Genomic DNA, 25881 nt, shown 5'->3' with positions numbered 1-25881 from the left:
TGAAATTGATAAACAAAAGTGAAATAAACAATAAAAAGTGAACAGTAAATATTACACACCCAGGTTCTCACTCTGATGACGCCATACTCATGTTGGGCAGCGTTTCTGTAAAGTATTTCATTCTAAATTCCCACACCGAACCCACACAAATCTGGTTAAATGAAGTATAAAGCTTAACACATGGCAGTGTCCCGTGGCGTGGATTACATAAATAACTCGTAAATATATTATATACTTAATATGTCAGGCTTGAGATTATAAATCCCCACTTGCATTAGGATATGGATTGTTATGGGTTAAATAACATCTGTAAGTCATTAGTAGCGGCCACAGAAGGCACCTTGCAAACGTTCGTAATGATGGCAATACAGGGTTTGATAATTGGTAAAAGTGTTGACTCATGGCGATATTAAGCATAGTTCTGCAATATAAATATGGAGTAGTCCGTGTACAACCATTGAAATACAGCAAGGACATTTCACTCCACATGTTGAGTCCACAAGGGATTCGTCTCCAACGTCTCCAAGAGAAGGTGCGCGTGTCCCAACTCATATTTTTAGCAGTAAATTGCAGCTATTCCGTGGAGAAACAGACTGAGCTGCTGGAAAGAAAAAACGCATGCAGGGGGAGGAGGAATATCTAGTGACACCGTGAAATTGCATTGAACATGCCATTCTCTGCTCCGAGGACGTTCATGCTCCCCAAACTCTCATCTGCTCGCTGGGTGGATGCCGCCGCTGACACAGAAGTTTGACGCAGAAAGCTCACAAGTGAAAAGAGTTGTCTCCAGCAGCTTTCGTTTCACGGAGAAAATAACGGCCTTATTTTGACCTGTCGTCATCGCACCATCATTTTTATGACAGCGGTCTCACGAAAATTCGGATATCTGATGCGCTGTTAATTTTCTTTTGAGGAAAAATAACTTGAGAAACAGAGTTTGACCAAAAGAGGTCAACAAATAAGGAGTACGTTTTTTGGCTCCGGATAAAGACTTTTAAAATGCACTTATTTGGAATATCTGTTATCCTTGCCAATTCAGCGATTCTCTACGCAAATCTAGCCAGTGAATCGAGTCATGAATTCAATCACGATTATTATGATTATGATCAGGATCAAGGGGATGCACGGGTATGTATTTGGATACATGTTTTCTATTTAACGCATGCAATTTATAATTACTTTATGCATTGTAAATTATTAAATTGATATTCAAACACATTCTAACATGATATTGGGGAATGTGGGATGGAGCAGAGGGTACAAGTCATAATATTTGACTTTCCACAAATTTGATGATGATGTAAATTACTGAACATTCGCTACCGTACAGTATGTAGTGAATATAGACATCACTGAAACAAGGGGCACATCAACAGGAGGTCACTTAATCTGAACTTTTAATGGGAAAAAGGCTCGGAATAAATGGCATTTTATTACAGGGGATAATACAGGGGGGGGGGGGGGGGGCTATCATGGGTGAGATGACGAGAGAGCAGTGAGAATTCCTCACATTGAAAGGATGCAGAGGAGATTAGAGGAGAGCACTTTCAAATTAGCAGAAGAAAGGGGGGTGGAGGCAGGTGTCACTGTGTCAAGACCTGTGGGGGCTTCAGTGTGTGTGTGTGTGTGTGTGTGTGTGTGTGTGTGTGTGTGTGTGTGTGTGTGTGTTCCTCAGTGTGTGTGTGTGTGCCTCAGTGCGTGTTCCTCAGTGTGTGTGTGTGTGTGTGTGTGTGTTCCTCAGTGCGTGTGTGTGCCACAGTGTGTGTGTGTGTGTGTGTGTGTGTGTGTGTGCCTCAGTGTGTGTTCCTCAGCACGCGCGTGTGTGTGTGTGTGTGTGTGTGTGTGTGTGTGTGTGTGTGTGTGTGTGATTGTGTGTGTGTGTGTGTGAATGTGTGTGTGTGTGTGTTCCTCAGTAGCAGTAAGAGATAAGGAGACAGGGATAATCTTAAACACGTGGCTATTTGATCCTATAATATGACACTTAGTTGGTGGGATTAACACTGCTACTAGTTGACTTTTAGTGTCTCAAATAAGCCTGCAGCTGTAATGATGCACTGAAAACACAGGTTCTCATTCTTACACTCTCTTCTCCTTTCTCTGTGTGTGTGTGTGTGTGTGTTCAGTAATGATCTTGTTATGTACTCCCATTGGCTCATAAAGGATATTTACAGTCATACGTCTTTATGACCTGCCAAAACAAAATGTCCTGTCTGGATAGTTTCACTTCCAGAACCTACCTCTGATATCAAAGTAGTATCATTCTGGTTTATGAAATTCACTGTGTAAGTAAACTACCTCATATGCCATACATTTATAAAATCTAATGGAAACATTAAACACCTCCCATAGGGACTGTGGTGATTGGTCTAAGTGTGTGTGTGTGTGTGTGTGTGTGTGTGTGTGTGTGTGTGTGGGTGGGTGTATGTAATCACAGTTATGTTAACCCCCTGGAGTCGTTATCAAATTAAAAGTAATTAAGACACATTTCATCAGAATTCAAAGACTACATGTTCAACCATATATATATTGTTTTATCCAAGCGGGAGGTATTTATCCTACGGTGACTATGGTTACGATACAGCAATGAATATTTGACCCATAGCTGAACTGGAACCCAGACCACGTGTGATTTTATAGTAAGAAACACATCCTGTGCAGGTTCAGTGTGTCTACTTCTTCAGTACTGTGACTACACTATAACATGCACGCGACGCGAGCGGTGCAAAATAAATGTTGAAATCTATATTATTCAGTTATTGCACCCACACTGCTCATGCACGTCAACGAGTGTCGGTGTTGCCAAGGGCTAAAATAGAAGTCAGTTCCCACCCACGTGCCATCTCCTCATTGGTTATACCCACGTGGGTGACTGAAAGACGAACGATGTCAGTGGCGGTAATGCACCTAATTTATGAAAGTTGCCAATCGCAGCATAAAGTCAAGAGAAGAAAAAGCTGGAAGGAGCAGTGATGACTAGAAACGGACACACTGAGGACTATAACTACACTATAACACACACGCGTCTTTCAGTCACCCACGTGGGTATAACCAATGAGGAGATGGCACGTGGGTGGGTACCTGCTTCTATAAACCAATGAGGAGATGGGAGAGGCAGGATTTGCAGCGCGATCTGCGTCAGAAATAGGAATTACTTCTATTTTAGCCCTTGACAAGGCAGACGCTCGTTGGCGCGCGCGAGCAGTGTGGGTGCAATAATTGAATAACATGTAAGTCTAAATTTATTTTGCAATGCGAGTGGTGTAGTCAGCCTGTAACTCACCTAGAACTAGAAGTCATCTGGCTGCATCACTCAGTGTCACACACACACACACACACACACACACACACACACACACACACACACACACACACGTCAAAGTGAGACATCCACTTTGAAAGAGTAATAAGGATGAATGGCTGTTCTTGTGGGGCTAGAGAGTAGAACGAGGCTGGGTTGAGAAGGGGTACGTCCATGAGGGCTGAATGGGAGTAGGGGGTGCTGTTAGGGATAAGAGGGGCGGCTGTAATTTGTGGTCACCTTGAGGTTTGGATCAGACCTCAACCCAACCGTAGCGTAGACCTTTGTGCATGCCGGTGGGTCTGTCCCAATAGTCTGGTCTGGATAATTGTTATGTAGCTATTTCATGTTGAAACATTGCTTGCTTTGTGACTGTTTGCTTTATTACACACACACACCTCTGTAAGGGGGGCTCTTGGTAGTGTAAGTACAGGAGGCCTGGGTGTTTGTGTTACAGTTGGTGAAAAATGCAGACAATTTTATCCAAAGCAACTTACAGTCATGTGGGCATACATGTCATGTTTGGGTGGTCCGGGTGTCGAACCCACTACCCTCGCGTTACAACACCATGCTCTACCAACTGAGCTACAAAGGGACCCCTAACCAGTCCTCCCAGATATACTCAAGAGACAAGGTAGGGAGGGGGAGTTAAGGAGTGTTTCCTGTCTTCTCCATGACAGTCAGTGTAGTATGTGAAGAGACTAGGTAGGGAGTAGGGGTTAAAGGCTGTTTCCTGTCTTCTCCATGACAGTCAGTATACTATGTGAAGAGACTAGGTAGGGAGTAGGGGTTAAAGGCTGTTTCCTGTCTTCTCCATGACAGTCAGTGTAGTATGTGAAGAGACTAGGTAGGGAGTAGGGGTTAAAGGCTGTTTCCTGTCTTCTCCATGACAGTCAGTATACTATGTGAAGAGACTAGGTAGGGAGTAGGGGTTAAAGGCTGTTTCCTGTCTTCTCCATGACAGTCAGTATACTATGTGAAGAGACTAGGTAGGGAGTAGGGGTTAAAGGCTGTTTCCTGTCTTCTCCATGACAGTCAGTATACTATGTGAAGAGACTAGGTAGGGAGTAGGGGTTAAAGGCTGTTTCCTGTCTTCTCCATGACAGTCAGTATACTATGTGAAGAGACTAGGTAGGGAGTAGGGGTTAAAGGCTGTTTCCTGTCTTCTCCATGACAGTCAGTATACTATGTGAAGAGACTAGGTAGGGAGTAGGGGTTAAAGGCTGTTTCCTGTCTTCTCCATGACAGTCAGTATACTATGTGAAGAGACTAGGTAGGGAGTAGGGGTTAAAGGCTGTTTCCTGTCTTCTCCATGACAGTCAGTGTACTATGTGAAGAGACTAGGTAGGGAGTAGGGGTTAAAGGCTGTTTCCTGTCTTCTCCATGACAGTCAGTGTACTATGTGAAGAGACTAGGTAGGAAGTAGGGGTTAAAGGCTGTTTCCTGTCTTCTCCATGACAGTCAGTATACTATGTGAAGAGACTAGGTAGGGAGTAGGGGTTAAAGGCTGTTTCCTGTCTTCTCCATGACAGTCAGTATACTATGTGAAGAGACTAGGTAGGGAGTAGGGGTTAAAGGCTGTTTCCTGTCTTCTCCATGACAGTCAGTATACTATGTGAAGAGACTAGGTAGGGAGTAGGGGTTAAAGGCTGTTTCCTGTCTTCTCCATGACAGTCAGTATACTATGTGAAGAGACTAGGTAGGGAGTAGGGGTTAAAGGCTGTTTCCTGTCTTCTCCATGACAGTCAGTATACTATGTGAAGAGACTAGGTAGGGAGTAGGGGTTAAAGGCTGTTTCCTGTCTTCTCCATGACAGTCAGTGTACTATGTGAAGAGACTAGGTAGGAAGTAGGGGTTAAAGGCTGTTTCCTGTCTTCTCCATGACAGTCAGTATACTATGTGAAGAGACTAGGTAGGGAGTAGGGGTTAAAGGCTGTTTCCTGTCTTCTCCATGACAGTCAGTATACTATGTGAAGAGACTAGGTAGGGAGTAGGGGTTAAAGGCTGTTTCCTGTCTTCTCCATGACAGTCAGTATACTATGTGAAGAGACTAGGTAGGGAGTAGGGGTTAAAGGCTGTTTCCTGTCTTCTCCATGACAGTCAGTATACTATGTGAAGAGACTAGGTAGGGAGTAGGGGTTAAAGGCTGTTTCCTGTCTTCTCCATGACAGTCAGTGTACTATGTGAAGAGACTAGGTAGGGAGTAGGGGTTAAAGGCTGTTTCCTGTCTTCTCCATGACAGTCAGTATACTATGTGAAGAGACTAGGTAGGGAGTAGGGGTTAAAGGCTGTTTCCTGTCTTCTCCATGACAGTCAGTATACTATGTGAAGAGACTAGGTAGGGAGTAGGGGTTAAAGGCTGTTTCCTGTCTTCTCCATGACAGTCAGTATACTATGTGAAGAGACTAGGTAGGGAGTAGGGGTTAAAGGCTGTTTCCTGTCTTCTCCATGACAGTCAGTGTAGTACGTGAAGTACTCCGTTGTTCTCGTAAGCCCAACTGTTAGATCCCAGGTGGAAGCGATTACCTCACAGCTGCTTTCCTCAGCTCGACTTTATCTCTAGGTTATCTATGTTACACAACCCACCTGTCCCAACTCCTCGTCTTATGAGGAGTGTATATCACACCTCTTTTCAACACTTCATCCCTTTTCACCAAGAAAGAACACAGAGACAGAGTATCAAACATGAGCTAGATGAGTTGGTGACATAAGGTTGTAGGGTTTGGATGTGGCATAGGCCGAAGGGAGAGAGGGTCAAAGTTCAGCTGTCCTTTGAGTTAGGACACTGTTGCAATTACAGTCAGTATTACAAGAGAGCTGTCACTTTCATGGCCAAACTAGCCATCTCAATGTGCTTATGAAATGTCTACAATGGCAAGTATTTGAGTGCCTGCCAAAATGGAGAGAAAAAAACTTGTCAGAGATTCAGTGGAGTATATGGGAGTCCCAAGCACTGGATTACAATAAGAGGACAAAAATATTAACAAATATATACAAGACTCTTTTCATTACATGATGTTGATGCTGCTTCAGACAATTGAGTTAATGCTTAGACGCCTTAATGTATACATGCCTGTACCCACCCAGGAGTACAATGCTCTCACTCTCTCCCACACAAACACGCTATTCTCTCTCTCTCTCTCTCTCTCTCTCTCTCTCTCTCTCTCTCTCTCTCTCTCTGTTGCTCCTCATTCCATCTGTCTGCCTCTCTCTCTTCTCTCTCTATTTCTGCCTCATTCAGTCTGTGCTACTAAAGTGCTACTAACGACCCCCTCATAAACCCAGGCCGTATGGTGAACCTTATGAACAACAAGCAGTCAATGATCCTCAGTTGAATCCTCAGTGTGTCCATATGTCTGTGACAGTAGCACAGTGGGAAGCCTTTGACTACCAGTACTGTTTGTCTGTGTGCTACTGAACCCTCCAGCTCCCTCACACAGCAGCCAGCAGGTGGTAGCTCACTACAAAACTAGAGCTGACATACCGTAAGCTAGGATCAACATCACTGTCAGAAGTATGGCTGTGTGCTAACGCTGTCTGGTTAATGTAAAGCTGAGAACAGAGAGAAGAATGTATTCCCATGGTCCTTCAGGACAACTAATGGTGCCTCTCTGACACTCTCTTGCCCTCGCCTCACCAACTTCCTGGAAACAGTGCAGTCAAGAAGAGGCCAAATGAGTTCACGGTCCTCAGAAGAAGTTTTGGATGTTTTCAAAAAACCTTTATCTGCTGTGGAGACCCTTTAGTTCAGCTCACGTGGGCTGGAAATGAACGGTAGCCGCAGTGCCAGGTGCTTAGGGTGTAGTGTGACCAAACAATGCTTAATTCCCATTGTTAAGATGATGCAACAAGTATTTCATGATTTAATAAAGGCTGAACGCATTTTCTCTTGAAGTGCCAAAGCCCCCTAAAAATATTGTGCCTAATTGGTGCAACAAAAAAACAGCAAATTGCTTTGTGTTTGATTTTTGATGTTAGCACCAGCTAGCAGTGATGTTATACAAGTCTAATTTCTTCCTAACATCGAACATCTGCCATGCTTTCATGGGGTTACTGACAAGGTCTATCACTGCGTACAGGTTTAGTCATTTGCAGTGCAAACAGTAATTCACTATTCTGTCTCTTCCGCCATGTTTCCTGTACCATGTTTGACAAAGACCAGAACATCCCATAATAACCGAGGTACCGAACCGTCAAGGATCGTTCCATTCTTTTCACAATCTATTTGGATGAATGCTTTAACTAATAAACGCAAAATCTCTCCGAACACAAAAACAACAAACCCGGGCTAGAGAGTACCAGTATAAATATTGACCTTTTAGCATGTTATCACCTGCTATGATACTGCACCGCCTGTCATTTCAAAGTTCCAGCATTTATTTGTCACGTGCACAGGAGACAGCAGGTGGTAAACGGTACAGTGAAATGCTTACTTGCAAGCTACTTCACAACAATTCAACATCAAGGTGAGAGAAAATAATGTTAAGGAAACGATACAAGTCAGAATGAAAAAGTAAGAAAACACATGAGAAATACAGAGAAAGTAACACAGCAATAGAAGCTATACTTGCCTAGTTAAATTAAGGTCAAATAAAATAAAACATCAAATAGTTTCACACTGAGTGTACAAAACATTAAGAACACCTTCCTAATATTGAGTTGCACCCCCCTTTGCCCTCAGAACAGCCTCACTCCATCGGGGCATGGACTCTACAAGGTGTCGAAAGCATTCCACATGGATGCTGGCCCATGTTGACTCCAATGCTTGCCACAGTTGTGTCGAGTTGGTTGGATGTCCTTTGGGTGGTGGACCATTCTTGGTACACACAGGAAACTGTTAAGCATGAAAAACCCAGCAGCGTTGCAGTTCTTGACACAAATCGGTGCGCCTGGCACCTACTACCGTATCCCGTTCAAAGGCACTTCAATCTTTCGTCTTGCCCATTCACCCTCTGAATGGCGCACATACACAATCCATGTCTCAATTGTCTTTAACCTGTGTCCTCCCCCACATCTACACTGATTGAAGTGGATTTAACAAGTGACATCAATAAGGGATTCACCTGGTCATGTCATGGAAACAGCAGGTGTTCTTAATTTGTATACACTCAGTGAATTGAGCCTGTAGCTTAAACTGACTGATTTTGATGGGGATTTCTGTATTATGTTACTTAGATTGAGGGGTGTGTCAATATACTCTTTATTATTACTTAGACATGGCAAAATAGGAAATGAATCATAGTAAATTAAGCAAACAGAGATTTTTACAATAATCACATATATTTATCACTAGCTTAACCATTTGAAGATTTAAAAAAATGCTCCTAAGCACAATTTAACCAAGCGCTTTAGACTGGGTCAGTGCAGCAGGCTGAACTCTTGACGGTCCTAGCATACCTACCGATCCTCGACTTCGGCGATGTCATTTACAAAATAGCCTCCAACACTCTACTCAACAAATTGGATGCAGTCTATCACAGTGCCATCCGTTTTGTCACCAAAGCCCCATATACTACCCAGCACTGCGACCTGTACGCTCTCGTTGGCTGGCCCTCGCTTCATACTTGGCGCCAAACCCACTGGCTCCAGGTCATCTAGAAGTCTTTGCTAGGTAAAGCCCCACCTTATCTCAGTTCACTGGTCACCATAGAAGCACCCACCCGCAGCACGCGCTCCAGCAGGTATATTTCACTGGTCACCCCCAAAGCCAATTCCTCCTTCGGCCACCTTTCCTTACTGTTCTCTGCTGCCAATGACTGGAACGAACTGCAAAAATTGCTGAAGCTGGAGACTCTTATCTTCCTTACTAACTTCAAGCACCAGCTGTCAGAGCAGCTCACAGATCATTGCACCTGTACATAGCCCATCTGTAAATAGCCCATCCAACTACCTCATCCCCATACTGTATTTATTTATTTTTTTTGCTCCTTAGCACCCCAGTATCTCTACTTGCACATTCATCTTCTGCACATCTTCCATTCCAGTGTTTAATTGCTATATCGTAATTACCTCGCCACTATGGCCTATTTTATTGTCTTAACTCCATTATCTTACCTCGTTCGCACTCACTGTATATATACGTTTTTCTAATGTATTATTGACTGTATGTTTGTTTATTCTATGTGTAACTCTGTGTTTGCTTTATCTTGGCCAGGTTGCAGTTGTAAATGAGAACTTGTTCTCAACTAGCCTACCTGGTTAAATAAACGTGAAATACAGTGCCTTGCGAAAGTATTCGGCCCCCTTGAACTTTGCGACCTTTTGCCACATTTCAGGCTTCAAACATAAAGATATAAAACTGTATTTTTTTGTGAAGAATCAACAACAAGTGGGACACAATCATGAAGTGGAACGACATTTATTGGATATTTCAAACTTTTTTAACAAATCAAAAACTGAAAAATTGGGCGTGCAAAATTATTCAGCCCCTTTACTTTCAGTGCAGCAAACTCTCTCCAGAAGTTCAGTGAGGATCTCTGAATGATCCAATGTTGACCTAAATGACTAATGATGATAAATACAATCCACCTGTGTGTAATCAAGTCTCCGTATAAATGCACCTGCACTGTGATAGTCTCAGAGGTCTGTTAAAAGCGCAGAGAGCATCATGAAGAACAAGGAACACACCAGGCAGGTCTGAGATACTGTTGTGAAGAAGATACAAAAACATTTCCCAAGCTTTAAACATCCCAAGGAGCACTGTGCAAGCGATAATATTGAAATGGAAGGAGTATCAGACCACTGCAAATCTACCAAGACCTGGCCGTCCCTCTAAACTTTCAACTCATACAAGGAGAAGACTGATCAGAGATGCAGCCAAGAGGCCCATGATCACTCTGGATGAACTGCAGAGATCTACAGCTGAGGTGGGAGACTCTGTCCATAGGACAACAATCAGTCGTATATTGCACAAATCTGGCCTTTATGGAAGAGTGGCAAGAAGAAAGCCATTTCTTAAAGATATCCATAAAAAGTGTTGTTTAAAGTTTGCCACAAGCCACCTGGGAGACACACCAAACATGTGGAAGAAGGTGCTCTGGTCAGATGAAACCAAAATTGAACTTTTTGGCAACAATGCAAAACATTATGTTTGGCGTAAAAGCAACACAGCTCATCACCCTGAACACACCATCCCCACTGTCAAACATGGTGGTGGCAGCATCATGGTTTGGGCCTGCTTTTCTTCAGCAGGGACAGCGAAGATGGTTAAAATTGATGGGAAGATGGATGGAGCCAAATACAGGACCATTCTGGAAGAAAACCTGATGGAGTCTGCAAAAGACCTGAGACTGGGACGGAGATTTGTCTTCCAACAAGACAATGATCCAAAACATAAAGCAAAATCTACAATGGAATGGTTCAAAAATAAACATATCCAGGTGTTAGAATGGCCAAGTCAAAGTCCAGACCTGAATCCAATCGAGAATCTGTGGAAAGAACTGAAAACTGCTGTTCACAAATGCTCTCCATCCAACCTCACTGAGCTCGAGCTGTTTTGCAAGGAGGAATGGGAAAAAATTTCAGTCTCTCGATGTGCAAAACTGATAGAGACATACCCCAAGCGACTTACAGCTGTAATCGCAGCAAAAGGTGGCGCTACAAAGTATTAACTTAAGGGGGCTGAATAATTTTGCACGCCCAATTTTTCAGTTTTTGATTTGTTAAAAAAGTTTGAAATATCCAATAAATGTCGTTCCACTTCATGATTGTGTCCCACTTGTTGTTGATTCTTCACAAAAAATAGAGTTTTATATCTTTATGTTTGAAGCCTGAAATGTGGCAAAAGGTCGCAAAGTTCAAGGGGGCCGAATACTTTCGCAAGGCACTGTATATATCTATTTTTTTTTAAATACCTAACATCTTCAGACTGAAGAGTAAAGAGTTGGATTAAACTCACAAAGGATATACAAAACTCTCAACTCCCATTTTGGGCAGTGGGGAGATTGAATGGGTGTCAATGAGGTTAGAATGCATCGTGAACAGGCTCAGCTCAAGCTACTTGTTGGTAGCAGACATTGTATAAAGCGGTGCTCCTGAGCTCTTCAGATGTTAACATTTAACCTGTTTCTCATTGTTATGCTGATCCTGCCTCTCAACAACCGGTCAATTCTGACTAGGAAAATGAAAGCAGATTAAATGGAAAGTGAAAGATGCCCAGTTAGTTTTTCTGTGGTGATTAGATAATCAGATCCAACTCTCTGTAGTCAGAAATGTGTACTAGACATTGTCATGGTCCTTGAATTTAAGACATTTTGCTATGATAACAAGTTCGTGTTTGAGAATATCTTCAGGGACTCGATATTACATATAATTCAGCACTTCAAAGCTGGACAAATGGGACCAATTTCATATGGGAGACGAATTCTAACAGAATCACAAAAGCTAAGATGAGAGACCACGCTAGTGTACAGAGACCACGCTAGTCTACAGAGACCCACCTAGTCTACAGAAACCACGCTAGTCTACAGAGACCACGCTAGTGTACAGAGACCACGCTAGTGTACAGAGACCATGCTAGTCTACAGAGACCCACCTAATCTACAGAGACCACACTAGCCTAAAGAGACCATGCTAGTCTACAGAGACCACACTAGCCTAAAGAGACCATGCTAGTCTACAGAGACCACGCTAGTGTACAGAGACCACGCTAGTCTACAGAGATCCACCTAGTCTACAGAGACCACACTAGCCTAAAGAGACCATATCTAGTCTACAGAGACCCACCTAGTCTACAGAGACCCACCTAGTCTACAGAGACCACACTAGCCTACAGAGACCATGCTAGTCTACAGAGACCCACCTAGTCTACAGAGACCACACTAGCCTAAAGAGACCATGCTAGTCTACAGAGACCCACCTAGTCTACAGAGACCCACCTAGTCTACAGAGACCACACTAGCCTAAAGAGACCATGCTAGTCTACAGAGACCCACCTAGTCTACAGAGACCACACTAGCCTAAAGAGACCATGCTAGTCTACAGAGACCCACCTAGTCTACAGAGACCACACTAGCCTAAAGAGACCATGCTAGTCTATAGAGACCATGCTAGTCTACAGTGACCCACCTAGTCTACAGAGACCACACTAGCCTAAAGAGACCATGTTAGTCTACAGAGACCATGCTAGTCTACAGAGACCCACCTAGTCTACAGAGACCACACTAACCTACAGAGACCATGCTAGTCTACAGAGACCGCGATAGTCTACAGAGACCCACCTAGTCTACAGAGACCACACTAGCCTACAGAGACCATGCTAGTCTACAGAGACCGCGATAGTCTACAGAGACCCACCTAGTCTACAGAGACCACACTAGCCTAAATGGACCATGCTAGTCTACAGAGACCCACCTAGTCTACAGAGACCACACTAGCCTAAAGAGACCATGCTAGTCTACAGAGACCCACCTAGTCTACAGAGACAACACTAACCTACAGAGACCATGCTAGTCTACAGAGACCGCGATAGTCTACAGAGACCTCACTAGTCTACAGAGACCACACTAGCCTACAGAGACCATGCTAGTCTACAGAGACCGCGATAGTCTACAGAGACCACACTAGCCTAAAGAGACCATGCTAGTCTACAGAGACCACGCTAGTGTACAGAGACCACGCTAGTCTACAGAGATCCACCTAGTCTACAGAGACCACACTAGCCTAAAGAGACCATATCTAGTCTACAGAGACCCACCTAGTCTACAGAGACCCACCTAGTCTACAGAGACCACACTAGCCTACAGAGACCATGCTAGTCTACAGAGACCCACCTAGTCTACAGAGACCACACTAGCCTAAAGAGACCATGCTACTCTACAGAGACCACACTAGCCTAAAGAGACCATGCTAGTCTACAGAGACCACGCTAGTGTACAGAGACCACGCTAGTCTACAGAGATCCACCTAGTCTACAGAGACCACACTAGCCTAAAGAGACCATATCTAGTCTACAGAGACCCACCTAGTCTACAGAGACCCACCTAGTCTACAGAGACCACACTAGCCTACAGATACCATGCTAGTCTACAGAGACCCACCTAGTCTACAGAGACCACACTAGCCTAAAGAGACCATGCTAGTCTACAGAGACCCACCTAGTCTACAGAGACCCACCTAGTCTACAGAGACCACACTAGCCTAAAGAGACCATGCTAGTCTACAGAGACCCACCTAGTCTACAGAGACCACACTAGCCTAAAGAGACCATGCTAGTCTACAGAGACCCACCTAGTCTACAGAGACCACACTAGCCTAAAGAGACCATGCTAGTCTACAGAGACCCACCTAGTCTACAGAGACCACACTAGACTAAAGAGACCATGCTAGTCTATAGAGACCATGCTAGTCTACAGTGACCCACCTAGTCTACAGAGACCACACTAGCCTAAAGAGACCATGTTAGTCTACAGAGACCATGCTAGTCTACAGAGACCCACCTAGTCTACAGAGACCACACTAACCTACAGAGACCATGCTAGTCTACAGAGACCCACCTAGTCTACAGAGACCACACTAGCCTACAGAGACCATGCTAGTCTACAGAGACCGCGATAGTCTACAGAGACCCACCTAGTCTACAGAGACCACACTAGCCTAAATGGACCATGCTAGTCTACAGAGACCCACCTAGTCTACAGAGACCACACTAGCCTAAAGAGACCATGCTAGTCTACAGAGACCCACCTAGTCTACAGAGACAACACTAACCTACAGAGACCATGCTAGTCTACAGAGACCGCGATAGTCTACAGAGACCTCACTAGTCTACAGAGACCACACTAGCCTACAGAGACCATGCTAGTCTACAGAGACCGCGATAGTCTACAGAGACCCACCTAGTCTACAGAGACCACACTAGCCTACAGAGACCATGCTAGTCTACAGAGACCGCGATAGTCTACAGAGACCACGCTGGTCTACAGAGACCACACTAGCCTACAGATACCATGCTAGTCTACAGAGATCGCGATAGTCTACAGAGACCCCATAGTCTACAGGGACTACACTAGTCTACAGAAACCATGCTAGTCTACAGAGACCGCGATAGTCTACAGAGACCCACCTAGTCTACAGAGACCACACTAGCCTACAGAGACCATGCTAGTCTACAGAGACCGCAATAGTCTACAGAGACCACGCTAGTCTACAGAGACCACACTAGTCTACAGAGACCACGCTAGTCTACAGAGACCACACTAGCCTACAGAGACCCAGCTAGTCTACAGAGACCGTCTCTTTTCTTCTCTTCCCTGTTCAGCCTGTTCTGTTCACATATGGAAGTACATCTAATCCCCTACATGTGTTTAACCACTTCTAAAACAGTAGCGTAGAAGAGCATCAATCAGCTGAAGTTTAATTAGAAAAGCGAGAGCCTAGAGAGGGAAGAAGAATGAGATGTGGAGGAGATGTGGACTTTAACCTCCCAGCCGCTCCTCCTAAACTCTTGGCCTCTCTGCGTTGACTTTGTGCACGCGCCTTTAAATGCAGCCCTACGGAAACGAGGTGATTGGCGGTTTTATTCATACCGCCAACATAAGGACTTGCCATTTGGAAGTCCACAAAGGTGGTAGAGGTGCAGAGAGAGGAAAAATCCCCCATTCATTCTTAGCCTGGTTTCCTTTAAGCTCTGACAGGTTTAAAGAAAGGGGTAATTTAAAATGTTCTGGACCTCAGACAGAGGCACGGAGCAGACAGAGGGAAAAGCTTTACTGGTCGACTGGAGAAGACCCAGGGTCATATTAGATAGCATTTCTTGATTGTGGCAATATTACTTTCAGAATGGAATTCAACCAATAATTTCTCTGTCTACTGCCTTATAACCTAAGCCTGTCATGGTACATGCGACATACAAAGTCCTCCATAGTGATAGTTTTAGTGGGTACGCCGATTTGATTGACTTTCGTTACAAGTTTCACAATTGACTGTTCTGTTTGACTAATCTCTATTGTTCTTTTTGTCATACCCCTCAGAAAGCAAAGGGTCCTCACAAGCTTCCCTGTTTGTCATGGGTACATGTTTAGGGGCTCCAGTAACTCTGAATGTACTGACACCATGACTAAACAAGAGGGCTAGCTAGGTGGTCTCCTCATCGGGAGTAGCAGAGTGTGCATGTAGACTGTGTGGAAACTGGTTTGGAGACAACGGGTTAGCTTAGCGGTCTTTGATTAACTGAGAACTCACTGAGGCAAGACGTTTGTTTAGAAGAGGAGTGTGAGCTGCATGACTGGTCTGAAGACACGCCACAGTGACACACACACACACATACTCACAGATGCCCGCACACACCCACACACACACACGGCTCTGCGCTCCTAAGTCAGCTTACATCACGACTGCCAGCGTGCAACCGCAGCACTCCAGCGCTAAAACAACAAGTCGTGACGTAATGCCCTCGATGCCAAAAACCGCAAAAAGCAATGAGCTCTGGCTCCCTCTGCACTGTATCAGTTTAGCACTTCCAACTGCTCTGTGAAAACAATTGCAATTAGAGATCTGTGAGTGCAGTTCAAATTTTCACACACTTCTCTCCTGACAATACATGAAATTCAAGTTATTCAAGGGTATCTCAAGGATTTGCACATACAGAGCCTGCCCTGTCAAGAGAAACCAACATGTTAACTATCAGGCTCCTACAAGGACAATTAGCATAGGACAGCATGTAAGATAGACGTTTTCTCCTGTCCTATGCTTTGAGGTTTTCCCTCATCCATTATGTTGGAAAGAATCAGCATGCATTGGTAGACCAGTGGGAGGGGTCATGGCTTGAAGGGATCCAGCTTTTGTCAAATGTACATCAAAAGTTGTTTTATGTGCATTTTAGCTAACCCAGTGGAGGCTAGCTAACCCAGTGGAGGCTAGCTAACCCAGTGGAGGCTAGCTAACCCAGTGGAGGCTAGCTAACCCAGTGGAGGCTGGAGGCTGATGTGTGGGGATGTAAAGTCGACCAGGCATAACACCCTGGAAGGGGAGCTCAGACGGTGGGCTATGCTACATCAGGCTCTAGTTCCCGGTGGTCCTATAGAGCCAGATAAATAGGCTGAGCTGATTGCTTCACTGCACCACAGAAACCCTAAAGCAAGCAGCCATTCACAGATAAACATGTCTAATCCCACTAAAACACATCCCACATGTCCTTCAAGCTGTCAGATATCTGTGAAACGAATCTGCAAAGTCAAAGTGGAAGGAGTGACAAAATGGAAGGCAGTTGAGGATTACAAGATCAGTGTTCGAAATCCCTTCCCTTCTTCTGCAAAGCTGATTGTATCTTGGCAATTATTCAATAAAAGTTTATTGGGGTTTTCAAAGATAATCCTATACTATGTACATTAACACTGACTATGATATTTTATTTGCTCAGACTTTGCACAGTGCCAGTTTTACATCTAATGGCTATAGCAGCTCTAGCGCTAAGAAGGAATAAGCCATTCCCCCAAGGAAGAAGGCAAGTGGGGGAGAGAGTGTGGAAGAAGGAGGGTGGAATGATGCTGGCCTTTGGATGAGCTGTAGCGTGATGTACATGAGGAATTGTTGGAGTCTTCCTACCTACTGGGAAACATCCCAATCACACCAGGCTGCGTCCCAAATGGCACCCTGTCACCTATATAGTGAGGATATCTGGTCAAAAGTAGTGCACTAAAAAGGGAGTAGGGTGCCATTTGAGAAGCAGACCAGGAAATGATTAGTGATGAATAGCATTATTCAAATGAAACCTGCGGTCTGTCTGGGTTCTGGTCTGCTGAGTGGTCCCTACATGATGATTTGTATCTCAGTTCATTTCGGGTCCGTATCAGTAGAATAGGACAGATATCCCTGATATTGGCTTACCCTGCACACCAGATGGATGGCGGCATGGCGGTGCATGAGCCCTCTCTTCCCTTACAACTCCTTCTATCTATATTGTGGTGGGAGTCTGCTCAGACATCCAGAGCTGGTTTTTGTGCTGTGTAGCTAGGTCAGTGGAGTCTGGTGTTTGTCCTGTGTTACTGTAGCTAAGTCCGTGGAGTCTGGTGTTTGTCCTGTCTTACTGTAGCTAGGTCAGTGTAGTCTGGTGTTTGTCCTGTCTTACTTTAGCTAGGTCAGTGGAGTCTGATGTTTGTCCTGTCTTACTGTAGCTAGGTCAGTGGAGTCTGGTGTTTGTCCTGTCTTACTGTAGCTAGGTCAGTGTAGTCTGGTGTTTGTCCTGTCTTACTGTAGCTAGGTCAGTGGAGTCTGGTGTTTGTCCTGTCTTACTGTAGCTAGGTCAGTGGAGTCTGGTGTTTGTCCTGTCTTACTGTAGCTAGGTCAGTGTAGTCTGGTGGTTGTCCTGTCTTACTGTAGCTAAGTCAGTGTAGTCTGGTGTTTGTCCTGTCTTACTGTAGCTAGGTTAGTGGAGTCTGGTGTTTGTCCTGTCTTACTGTAGCTAGGTCAGTGGAGTCTGGTGTTTGTCCTGTGTTACTGTAGCTAGGTCAGTGTAGTCTGGTGTTTGTCATGTCTTACTGTAGCTAGGTCAGTGGAGTCTGGTGTTTGTCCTGTCTTACTGTAGCTAGGTTAGCTCCCCCAGTGCAGTGCTCTCTTAACCTGTCCTGTCTTACTTTAGCTAGGTCAGTGGAGTCTGGTGTTTGTCCTGTCTTTCTGTAGCTAGATTAGCTCCCCCAGTGCAGTGCTCTCTAAACCTGTTCTGTTTTACTGTAGCTAGATTAGCTCCCCCAGTGCAGTACTCTCTGAACCTGTCCTGTCGTACTGTAGCTAAGTCAGCTCCCCAGTGCAGTGCTCTCCAAACCTGTCCTGTCTTACTCTAGCTGCATCCGGAGTCGTCTAAATTTAGATATATGAATATGCTTCTGGCAAGGTCTGTTTCCCCAGTACAGTGTTCTCTAAGCCTGTCCTAGCTAGGCCTGTTCTAGTTCCATTACTTCCTGTTCGCTGTCTCTAAGCCTGGTCCTGAGGGTCTAATAAATATGGATGAAAGTAATGGCTGCAACAGATGCTACACGTGTAATTCCTGTGTTTGTGCATGTAGCTAGTAGTGGGATCAGACTATGGAGAAAATCCTACTTTAGCAGCCTTCTGTTCCACCTTGCCTTTGGCTACATGCCATTCCATAAACTCTTATCCCTATTTCAAAGTTATGGTTCCTTCTCATGTACAGACCGTGGATGATATGCAGACATCAGAGATATTATGGTTTGTCATGGATCTGTTTTGGTTTGAATATTTAGTGGTTTCACATCTGTGGCTATAACATAATGTCGTCAGATCAAACTTCAGATGACTGAATGTTGGATCTGACTTGACCAAAAGAGGATATGCCTTGGTTTTAAAGGATCTGTTAAGTGAGTTCTGTCCTGATGTACAACAGCGAATACAATTCTGTGTTTGATTTCAAATCAATTGAAGCAGATTTGGGAAGTGGAAAACTATTCAGTTTTAAATTGTTGGATGACATAAACAGAATATGTTACTATCACAAGTTAAGGACAGGAATAGTTTGAGGTTTTCCTGTCATTCCGTTGACATCAAATACATAATTTGTTGAGTAACTCTCAGACCTATTACCTATTGGCCACTGTTACAGCGTTTTTCCAAACCATGATGCTTGTTTGTTCTTAAGGGAACCAGTTTCAATCGGTTATTTTGTTTTCAATATGACTCATATGATTAGATTATGCGGTTTGTACATATTAGGACATCTTTAATTCACTATTTATGCAATATCGATGAGTCAATGTCTGACTTTGGCAGGATTTTGACTGTTTTTATTGATTATGACATCACTTTTGGGAATGGAAAATTCTTGTCAGGCACTAAATGTCACTCTAACGCAGAACATGACATCAGGCTCCGTCTTTAGGCAGTGTCAAACAGATACAAATGGACGATACAGTATCATATACTCCCCATGGCAATACATGCATGGTAATATATTTGAAGAGGTAGATTCTAGTTGAATCCTGGCAACACGGATTAAATCCCTGGCCCTGCAGGAGAACGGAAGAGAGGAATTCCAGGCTCAGATTGGGAAGATTGTTTTGGGCTGGTGGATCCTAGAGCATCCGGGATTCCGGTGAACCAGAGGATGAGGGGGGGGGGGGGGGGGGAGGAAGCACGGACACTGGTGCTTCTCAGTCCAGTCCAGCCCAGGCTCAGGCTGTGGTTTATACCTGTCATCATAGGAAATACCTAGAGCCGTACTGTACAGGATAGGATGTAGCAGCCTTCCAGTAACTCAGTACTGAGCCCATCACTTCGGCCACAAGTTTTTAATGTTCGTTACAGAAAGTAACTCCCACGCATATGATTCCATCTTGACATCGTTTATTGTCCGTTTTCCTTGACTAGGGGAATCTCACAGCCCTGGTTGTAATCTATACAACCAGGGACTGGATTTGTTCCTGGTCAGATCACATGGTCAGGGAAACCTCCTGGCCCTAGCCACTCCCTCCTAATGGTGTCAAGTGAACAATTGAAAGTCAGCTCAATTTACAATATTGTTTTTAGGCAAGGGTGAGCATGTTTGCTTGGTAATGGGAACCACACACGCTGATGATTAAACCACACTGGCATGTTATTATTGTCATAGTGGTCAGGAGGATTTCCTGTGCCTGCTTGTAGTGTGGCAATAATGTTCCATGACCATATCACTCAGTCATACATTCGCCTTCCTTTGCCTGTGGCAGTGCATTCCACTAACAGCAGAGATTCGTCCAAAATGGCACCCTATTCCCGATATAGTGCACTACTTTACTGCACTGTGACGGGAATACTGTGCCATTTTGGATGAAGACCAGGACTGACAAAAAGTGAACTTTGGCTGAGGTTTTATGTGTTACATTTTGAACATTCTTTTATCCGGACTGTATGTCTGTCCGCGCGGTCATTCATATCCTGTGACTTCAAACTTTCACCGCATGAACCCTAGTCAAAAGTGGTCAATGTACGTGTCATCAGTGAGATTGCTTGGCAGAGTTCTAAACTGCATGGAGCAAATGAAAGTGTTGTGTTTTGTGGTGGATGTGATTCATTTGAACCTTTTTACTGCAGTTGGCTAAATCGGGGTCACACAGAGTGTTTCTTGAAACAACTCGATTTTGAAACAAAGGGATACACCTCACACACATGGTTATGGGCTTTAAAAAAATAAGACACCTGTACCATGTCAGAAATAGAGTTGAAATGTACAACATTTTTAGTTTGCATCCCGATATTACATTACATTACATCCCAATATCATTTGACTGCAGGAAAGGACTACCTATCAAATGTTCTGCTTGCCTACTGTACTATACTGTCAAGTGTCTACTGCCTGGTGGATGCATTCCACTGTGGATCCTTATTGTGTGTTTCCATATTGGTCTTCTGTACTCTGTGCTCCCATGTCAATAGTAAAACAACAATGGGTTCTATTTCTAGTTAAACGGAATGTTTAGTTGGAGATACGTTTGTTCGTTGTTTGCCTTTGTCTCTTAAATTTGATTTAAGACGTCAGACATTTCTGTTCCCTAGTGAAAGAACGTGAGGGTGGACCAAGGTGTGAATAAGCTTACACACACACACACACGCACATGCACATGCACAGACACACACAGACACACACACATGTACACACACACACACACGCACACGCACATGCACAGACACACACACACACAGTGTCTATTGTTTCTGGTAGGAAACAGACCACTGCGTGTTATCTCTAGAATCATTGACAACTAACACATGAAAGGAGTCTAATACAATTGTCTTGTTCAGGGTTTCTCTGGTGTTTGAGTTTCCTGAATAAATAAAGGGGAAAATGCCCTCTTACTACAAGGAATTTAATTCTACCTCTTCACCTGATACTTTGACAAGAAAGCAGTGCTCGGGAGAGAGAGGTTGCATGTCCAGAGGACCAGAGTTGAATACCACCGCTGCACAGACAGTACACTGTAGATTCCAATATATAAACGACTCCAAGGTTCCTCTGTAACCTGACAGAAAGGTCAAGCTCTTTCTCTCTCTGTTTCTGGATTATGTCAACCAGAGTGGAGCTGAGGTCGTATTGTCAATGAACTATTGGCGACACAGGAGTAAAAGATAGAACTGCTGTTCCATCCAGTTATTTTCTTTGCCTTGTTTATTAAGTCATGACATCTGATGTTCAAGCAAAAGGCTTGAACCTGTGTCCTCGGAGAGTTTCGGAGTCCAACAAGCATTCCCTGAACTGAATAATACAATCAGTATGTTTCCAATCTGTCAATTTTCATGCAAACTGCAAAGCACTTCCCCTTTCAGTTCAATCATCTTCCTTATCGTTTGGGCGAAATGTTTGCAAACAGCTCGTGGCTCATCTTTGAAGACAAGATGAACTAGACATATCAACATATTATTAAATAACCTTCTCTGGAAACAACTCAACTAGGGAAAACATAATGGTTCATGTCTTTGATGAATTTGCCAATCCTGCCAAACGTGTTTTAAAACACTAAACATACCACAAACTTTAAGGCAAACATATGAGTCATGTATTTATTATCATGTTCTCCAAGACAAGCAGTTAAGAGATGTGTTCTCTGTAAATTAGAGTCAAGAACCTTACATATCCATCTGTAAACATGGTGGTCAGCACAGAATAAGATGTCATGTCTATTTAATAATCCCAGCCCGGTCTTGGATAATAAACTATTATGAATTACCCAGATAGAGTCTGTCCGATTAAAAAACAAACAAAAAAAAAAACATTTATCTGACCTTTTTTTCTTACTTTCGCTTTTTGACACCTTGAAGGGAGATGAATGTGAGGGAGGGAGGTTCTCTCTTTATTTCTCTCTCTTTTTTGGTTATCATCAGGGGTGATCAGTCATGACTCATGGGGTTAACTGGGCATGTTTCCTGGAACGTTCCAGACAGCAGTATCCCTTTTCATCGGCGACTCCTGTACACTCTGTTAGACGGTGATCGTGTTTTCACACTTTGCAAACCCGTATCCCCCAAGGAGTGGCGGTGTGTAGGGAGGGAAGCAGCCCGTCAATTGTTTGGTCGGTGAGGGGCGACCGGGTGCTGAAGGTGTCCTAGACGATTCGGATACAGATGTCTTCCAGGGGTTGGTTGTACTGTTGAAGGAGAACAGGTCATTAGCTATAGTAGCGCCTCCCTACCCGTTCAGACAATATTGGCCTGCCTCTCCACTGTGTAGACACCCTGAAGGCGTAGCCAATATGTGTTGGTGTATTTTAATAAAGTCTTAGCAGGTACGTTAAAGGCTTTTTATCGTTCACTCCGCACTTATTTGTAGTTATAATTATTTTTCAAAAATTCTCATTTCAATACTGGTCTGTGGTTGATACAACTGCTACAGGTAGGCACAATACAAAGGGATTCTCAACATTGAATGAGAATTATGTTTTGGAATGAATCGTAAAACTAACACAGTCAGTAGGTTGAGCTGATTCATGGCAGGTCATTGGAGACCAACAAGTACAGGAGCCTACTAAGGGCTGGTTTGCAGTCCGTGAATGAATGAGTGACTGATAGCTCAAAGACCTGATTCCACTGAATCTTTTAATATTGTTGGCTGTCAAGACAGGAAATGCTTTACCAATGCAATTGAAATGGCTTCGAACCAATGAAAAAGACTCAATGTGGCTAAACAAGCATTTATTACACTTACTAGGGAGTTAGTGGCATGTCTATGTCCGTGAGCCAAAACCATCACATTGAGATTCCTTTCTAAACACTCTTCCTCCTCCTAACAAATAACAATAAGATCTAAGTCAATTCATCAGATCATGGTATTGTCTCCGACTGAGTTGACTCTGGTAAACACAGTTCCTCGTGAACCCTGTCTGTATCGTTCACCACACTATTGTGGGAGGTCTCCTCAAACCAAACAACCTTCATGTCTTCTCCCCAGTCCTTAATGTGTGATAACGGTACCAGTACATCAGTCCTTATAGGGTCTCTCTGTTCTTTCCATGCAGGAGCCGTCGGAGCCAGACCTTGAGCAGCAGCTGCGCTCCGTGGCCAGTGTTGAGGAACTGATGAGGATAGTGTACCCTAACTACTACAGCGTGCTCAGTTGCCGGTCGAAGCGGGGCGCACGCTTCCCCCTGAGAGGGGAACACACAGCCACGGAAACGCGGTCGAGCGGCGAACTGCCGGCGTTCGCTTCCTTGAACCCTGACACACTGAAAAGTAAGTGTCTGTTTTCAGGAGATGCTTTTTCTGTCACTGTTGGCCTGTCTAGGTTTGTTTGTTGTTGACCAACTGACCTTGTAGCCTAGTAACATTTGACTATAACAAACAATTAGATCAGTGCTTAGATTAGCAAACAAATTCATATCACCTAAAAAAGAAAAGACATTTGATTGGCCACTTACCTTGACTGACGTCAATACAGGAAGTGCAATACAATACATGGTTTGTCGAATGATGATGTCATTTTAATGCTCTGGTCTTCCTGTCTGATTCTCTCAACGTGCATCCAACAGGTATTGTGTCAGAGTGGAAAAAGACCCAGTGCATGCCACGAGAAGTTTGTTTAGATGTGGGGAAAGAGTTTGGGGCGGCTACAAACACCTTCTATAAACCACCCTGCGTGTCTGTCTACAGATGTGGGGGCTGCTGCAACAGCGAGGCGCTGCAGTGTATGAACATCAGCACCTCCTACATCAGCAAGACGGTGAGTTACACACTGGGGACCGCAAGGGAGAGGGGGGGGATGTGGTGTGTGTGTGTGTGCGAGTGTGTGTGCGCGAGTGTGCGTGTGTGTGTTGGCTATGTTGGAGTGGGGTTCTTAAACAGAACCGGTACTCAACTTCAGTCCTCACAGGCCGCAGTATCTTGATTGACCACAGATCACTCACAGATCATAATTTTACTAGTTGAATGGCAAGACTTGAAAACCGTTAGACACACAGGCCCCTGAGGACTGGAGTTAGATTAAAGCCTTGCTTCATATGATTTAGAAACATTTTAGTTGATTTGCATGAAAATGCCAAAACAATGCATTGTTTTTACAGAGTGTGATCTGTAGAAATCCAAATGACTTATTGAAGGTACTCTGATGTGCTTATAGCTTCTTTAAAGCCTACGCATAGTTTCTACTAGACTGAGGGGAGTGAGGGGTTCATTCTCAGTGTCCCACCTTGAATCAGAGGGTAAACGGCAGGCAGTCTTTTGCGAGGTTGTGTGTGTGTGTTGGAGTTATTAGCGGCTAGGCCTCTTTTAATTGTCCACTTATTTTGGGTGGGCTGATCCCAGCCTGGCTGTTCTGAGTCTGTGTGATTTAAAGCATGACGCGCTCACAGTCAGGGGTTTGAGTCCTTCTGGTCAAGGCCTTAGCATTGCAACTGTTGTTAGAATGCTAATGTTTCTATGGAGACTTACCACAGCCTCTGTAGGTGTAGCTCAATGACCTAATTGACTTAATCCTGGTCACCCCTGGTCACCTAAGGGCTTTTCCTATAATCTTTACTGCCCTAACACATTTTTGTTGGACCATGAAGAAATTAGATTCTCAATTTTAAGGGATCAGAAAAAAATACCTAATAGTTGTACAATTGTTTTCGTGCAATTCAACAGTGCAATGTTTTTCATGACGAGTGAACTAGCCTCATAGGGCTTAGGATGTGATGTGTTGTGGGGGGGGGGGGGGGGTCTGTGTGGTACAGTAAATGTGTTTGCATCAGAGAATAAGCATGCGTCAACATTCAAAGAGACACTGGGGGAGCATAGATGTTAGATTAGGACTCGTCTGTACAATTCAGTTGGGCGCTGGCGTGCCCTGATCTCTGCAGATACAACATACACGTATGTTTTCCATCCAAAGTGGTCAGATTTAAGCGAAGGGTTCTATATTTCTATATAGCTCTCATTAGCAAGACACAGGGCACCAAGAATGAAATTGAAACCTGCAGTTCAATAACACAGCTAAGTGTATATGCCTACATGTTTTTGGTAACGTAACTACTTGTTCAACATTGCCGGTTGGATACATACCAAGCGTGATTGGATTCAGATTGAAAATTGAAGCATGCATTTTCCATGCTATTTTGCGAATACAGATTTAATTGATTTCAAGCCCAACTACAGCTCCCATGACTCTTTGATAGGCTTACTTGGAGACTCATAGCTAAACCACTGACTCATGGTACTACTGGGTCTCCCCAGAGAAAGACTAGATTGTTGTGTCTACTCCCCCTGACATTTTTTCACCTTTATTTAACCAGGTAGGCTAGTTGAGAACAAGTTCTCATTTTTAACTGCGACTTGGCCAAGATAAAGCGTAGCAATTCGACACATACAACAACAGAGTTACACATGGAATAAACAAACATGGTCAATAATACAGTAGAACAAAAGAAAACAAAAAGTCTATATACAGTGAGTGCAAACGAGGTAAGTTAAGGAAATAAATAGGCCATGGTGGCAAAGTAATTACAATATAGCAATTAAACACTGGAATGGTAGATCGGCAGAAGATGAATGTGCAGGTAGAGATACTGGGGTGCAAAGGAGCAAAATAAATAAATAAATACCAGTATGGGAATGAGATAGGTAGATAGATGGGCTGTTTACAGACAGGCTATGTGCAGTGATCTGTAAACTGCTCTGACAGCTGGTGCTTA

General features: G+C 43.9%; 1 protein-coding gene across 2 annotated transcripts in view; it reads left to right on the top strand.

The window, feature by feature from the left end:
* Nucleotides 1-319: 319 nt before the first annotated feature.
* vegfc (vascular endothelial growth factor c) overlaps nt 320-25881 on the top strand; it is a 58813-nt gene continuing 33251 nt past the window's right edge. Inside the window, exons 1-3 of one of the 2 annotated variants that reach the window (XM_021573482.3) lie at nt 320-1128; nt 23233-23446; nt 23743-23933. In XM_021573482.3, the coding sequence (XP_021429157.2) occupies nt 1000-1128; nt 23233-23446; nt 23743-23933 (534 nt within the window). In that variant the 5' untranslated portion in view covers nt 320-999. The remainder of the gene's footprint in view (nt 1129-23232; nt 23447-23742; nt 23934-25881) is intronic. The other variant, XM_090209583.1, reaches the window with a different exon arrangement.

The sequence above is a fragment of the Oncorhynchus mykiss genome, chromosome 19, assembly GCF_057628025.1.
Source record: "Oncorhynchus mykiss isolate SJ-2025 chromosome 19, ASM5762802v1, whole genome shotgun sequence".
Lineage (NCBI taxonomy): Eukaryota > Metazoa > Chordata > Actinopteri > Salmoniformes > Salmonidae > Oncorhynchus > Oncorhynchus mykiss.
Note: the sequence above shows the minus strand (reverse complement) of the source record. Positions and strands in the feature narration are given on the sequence as shown.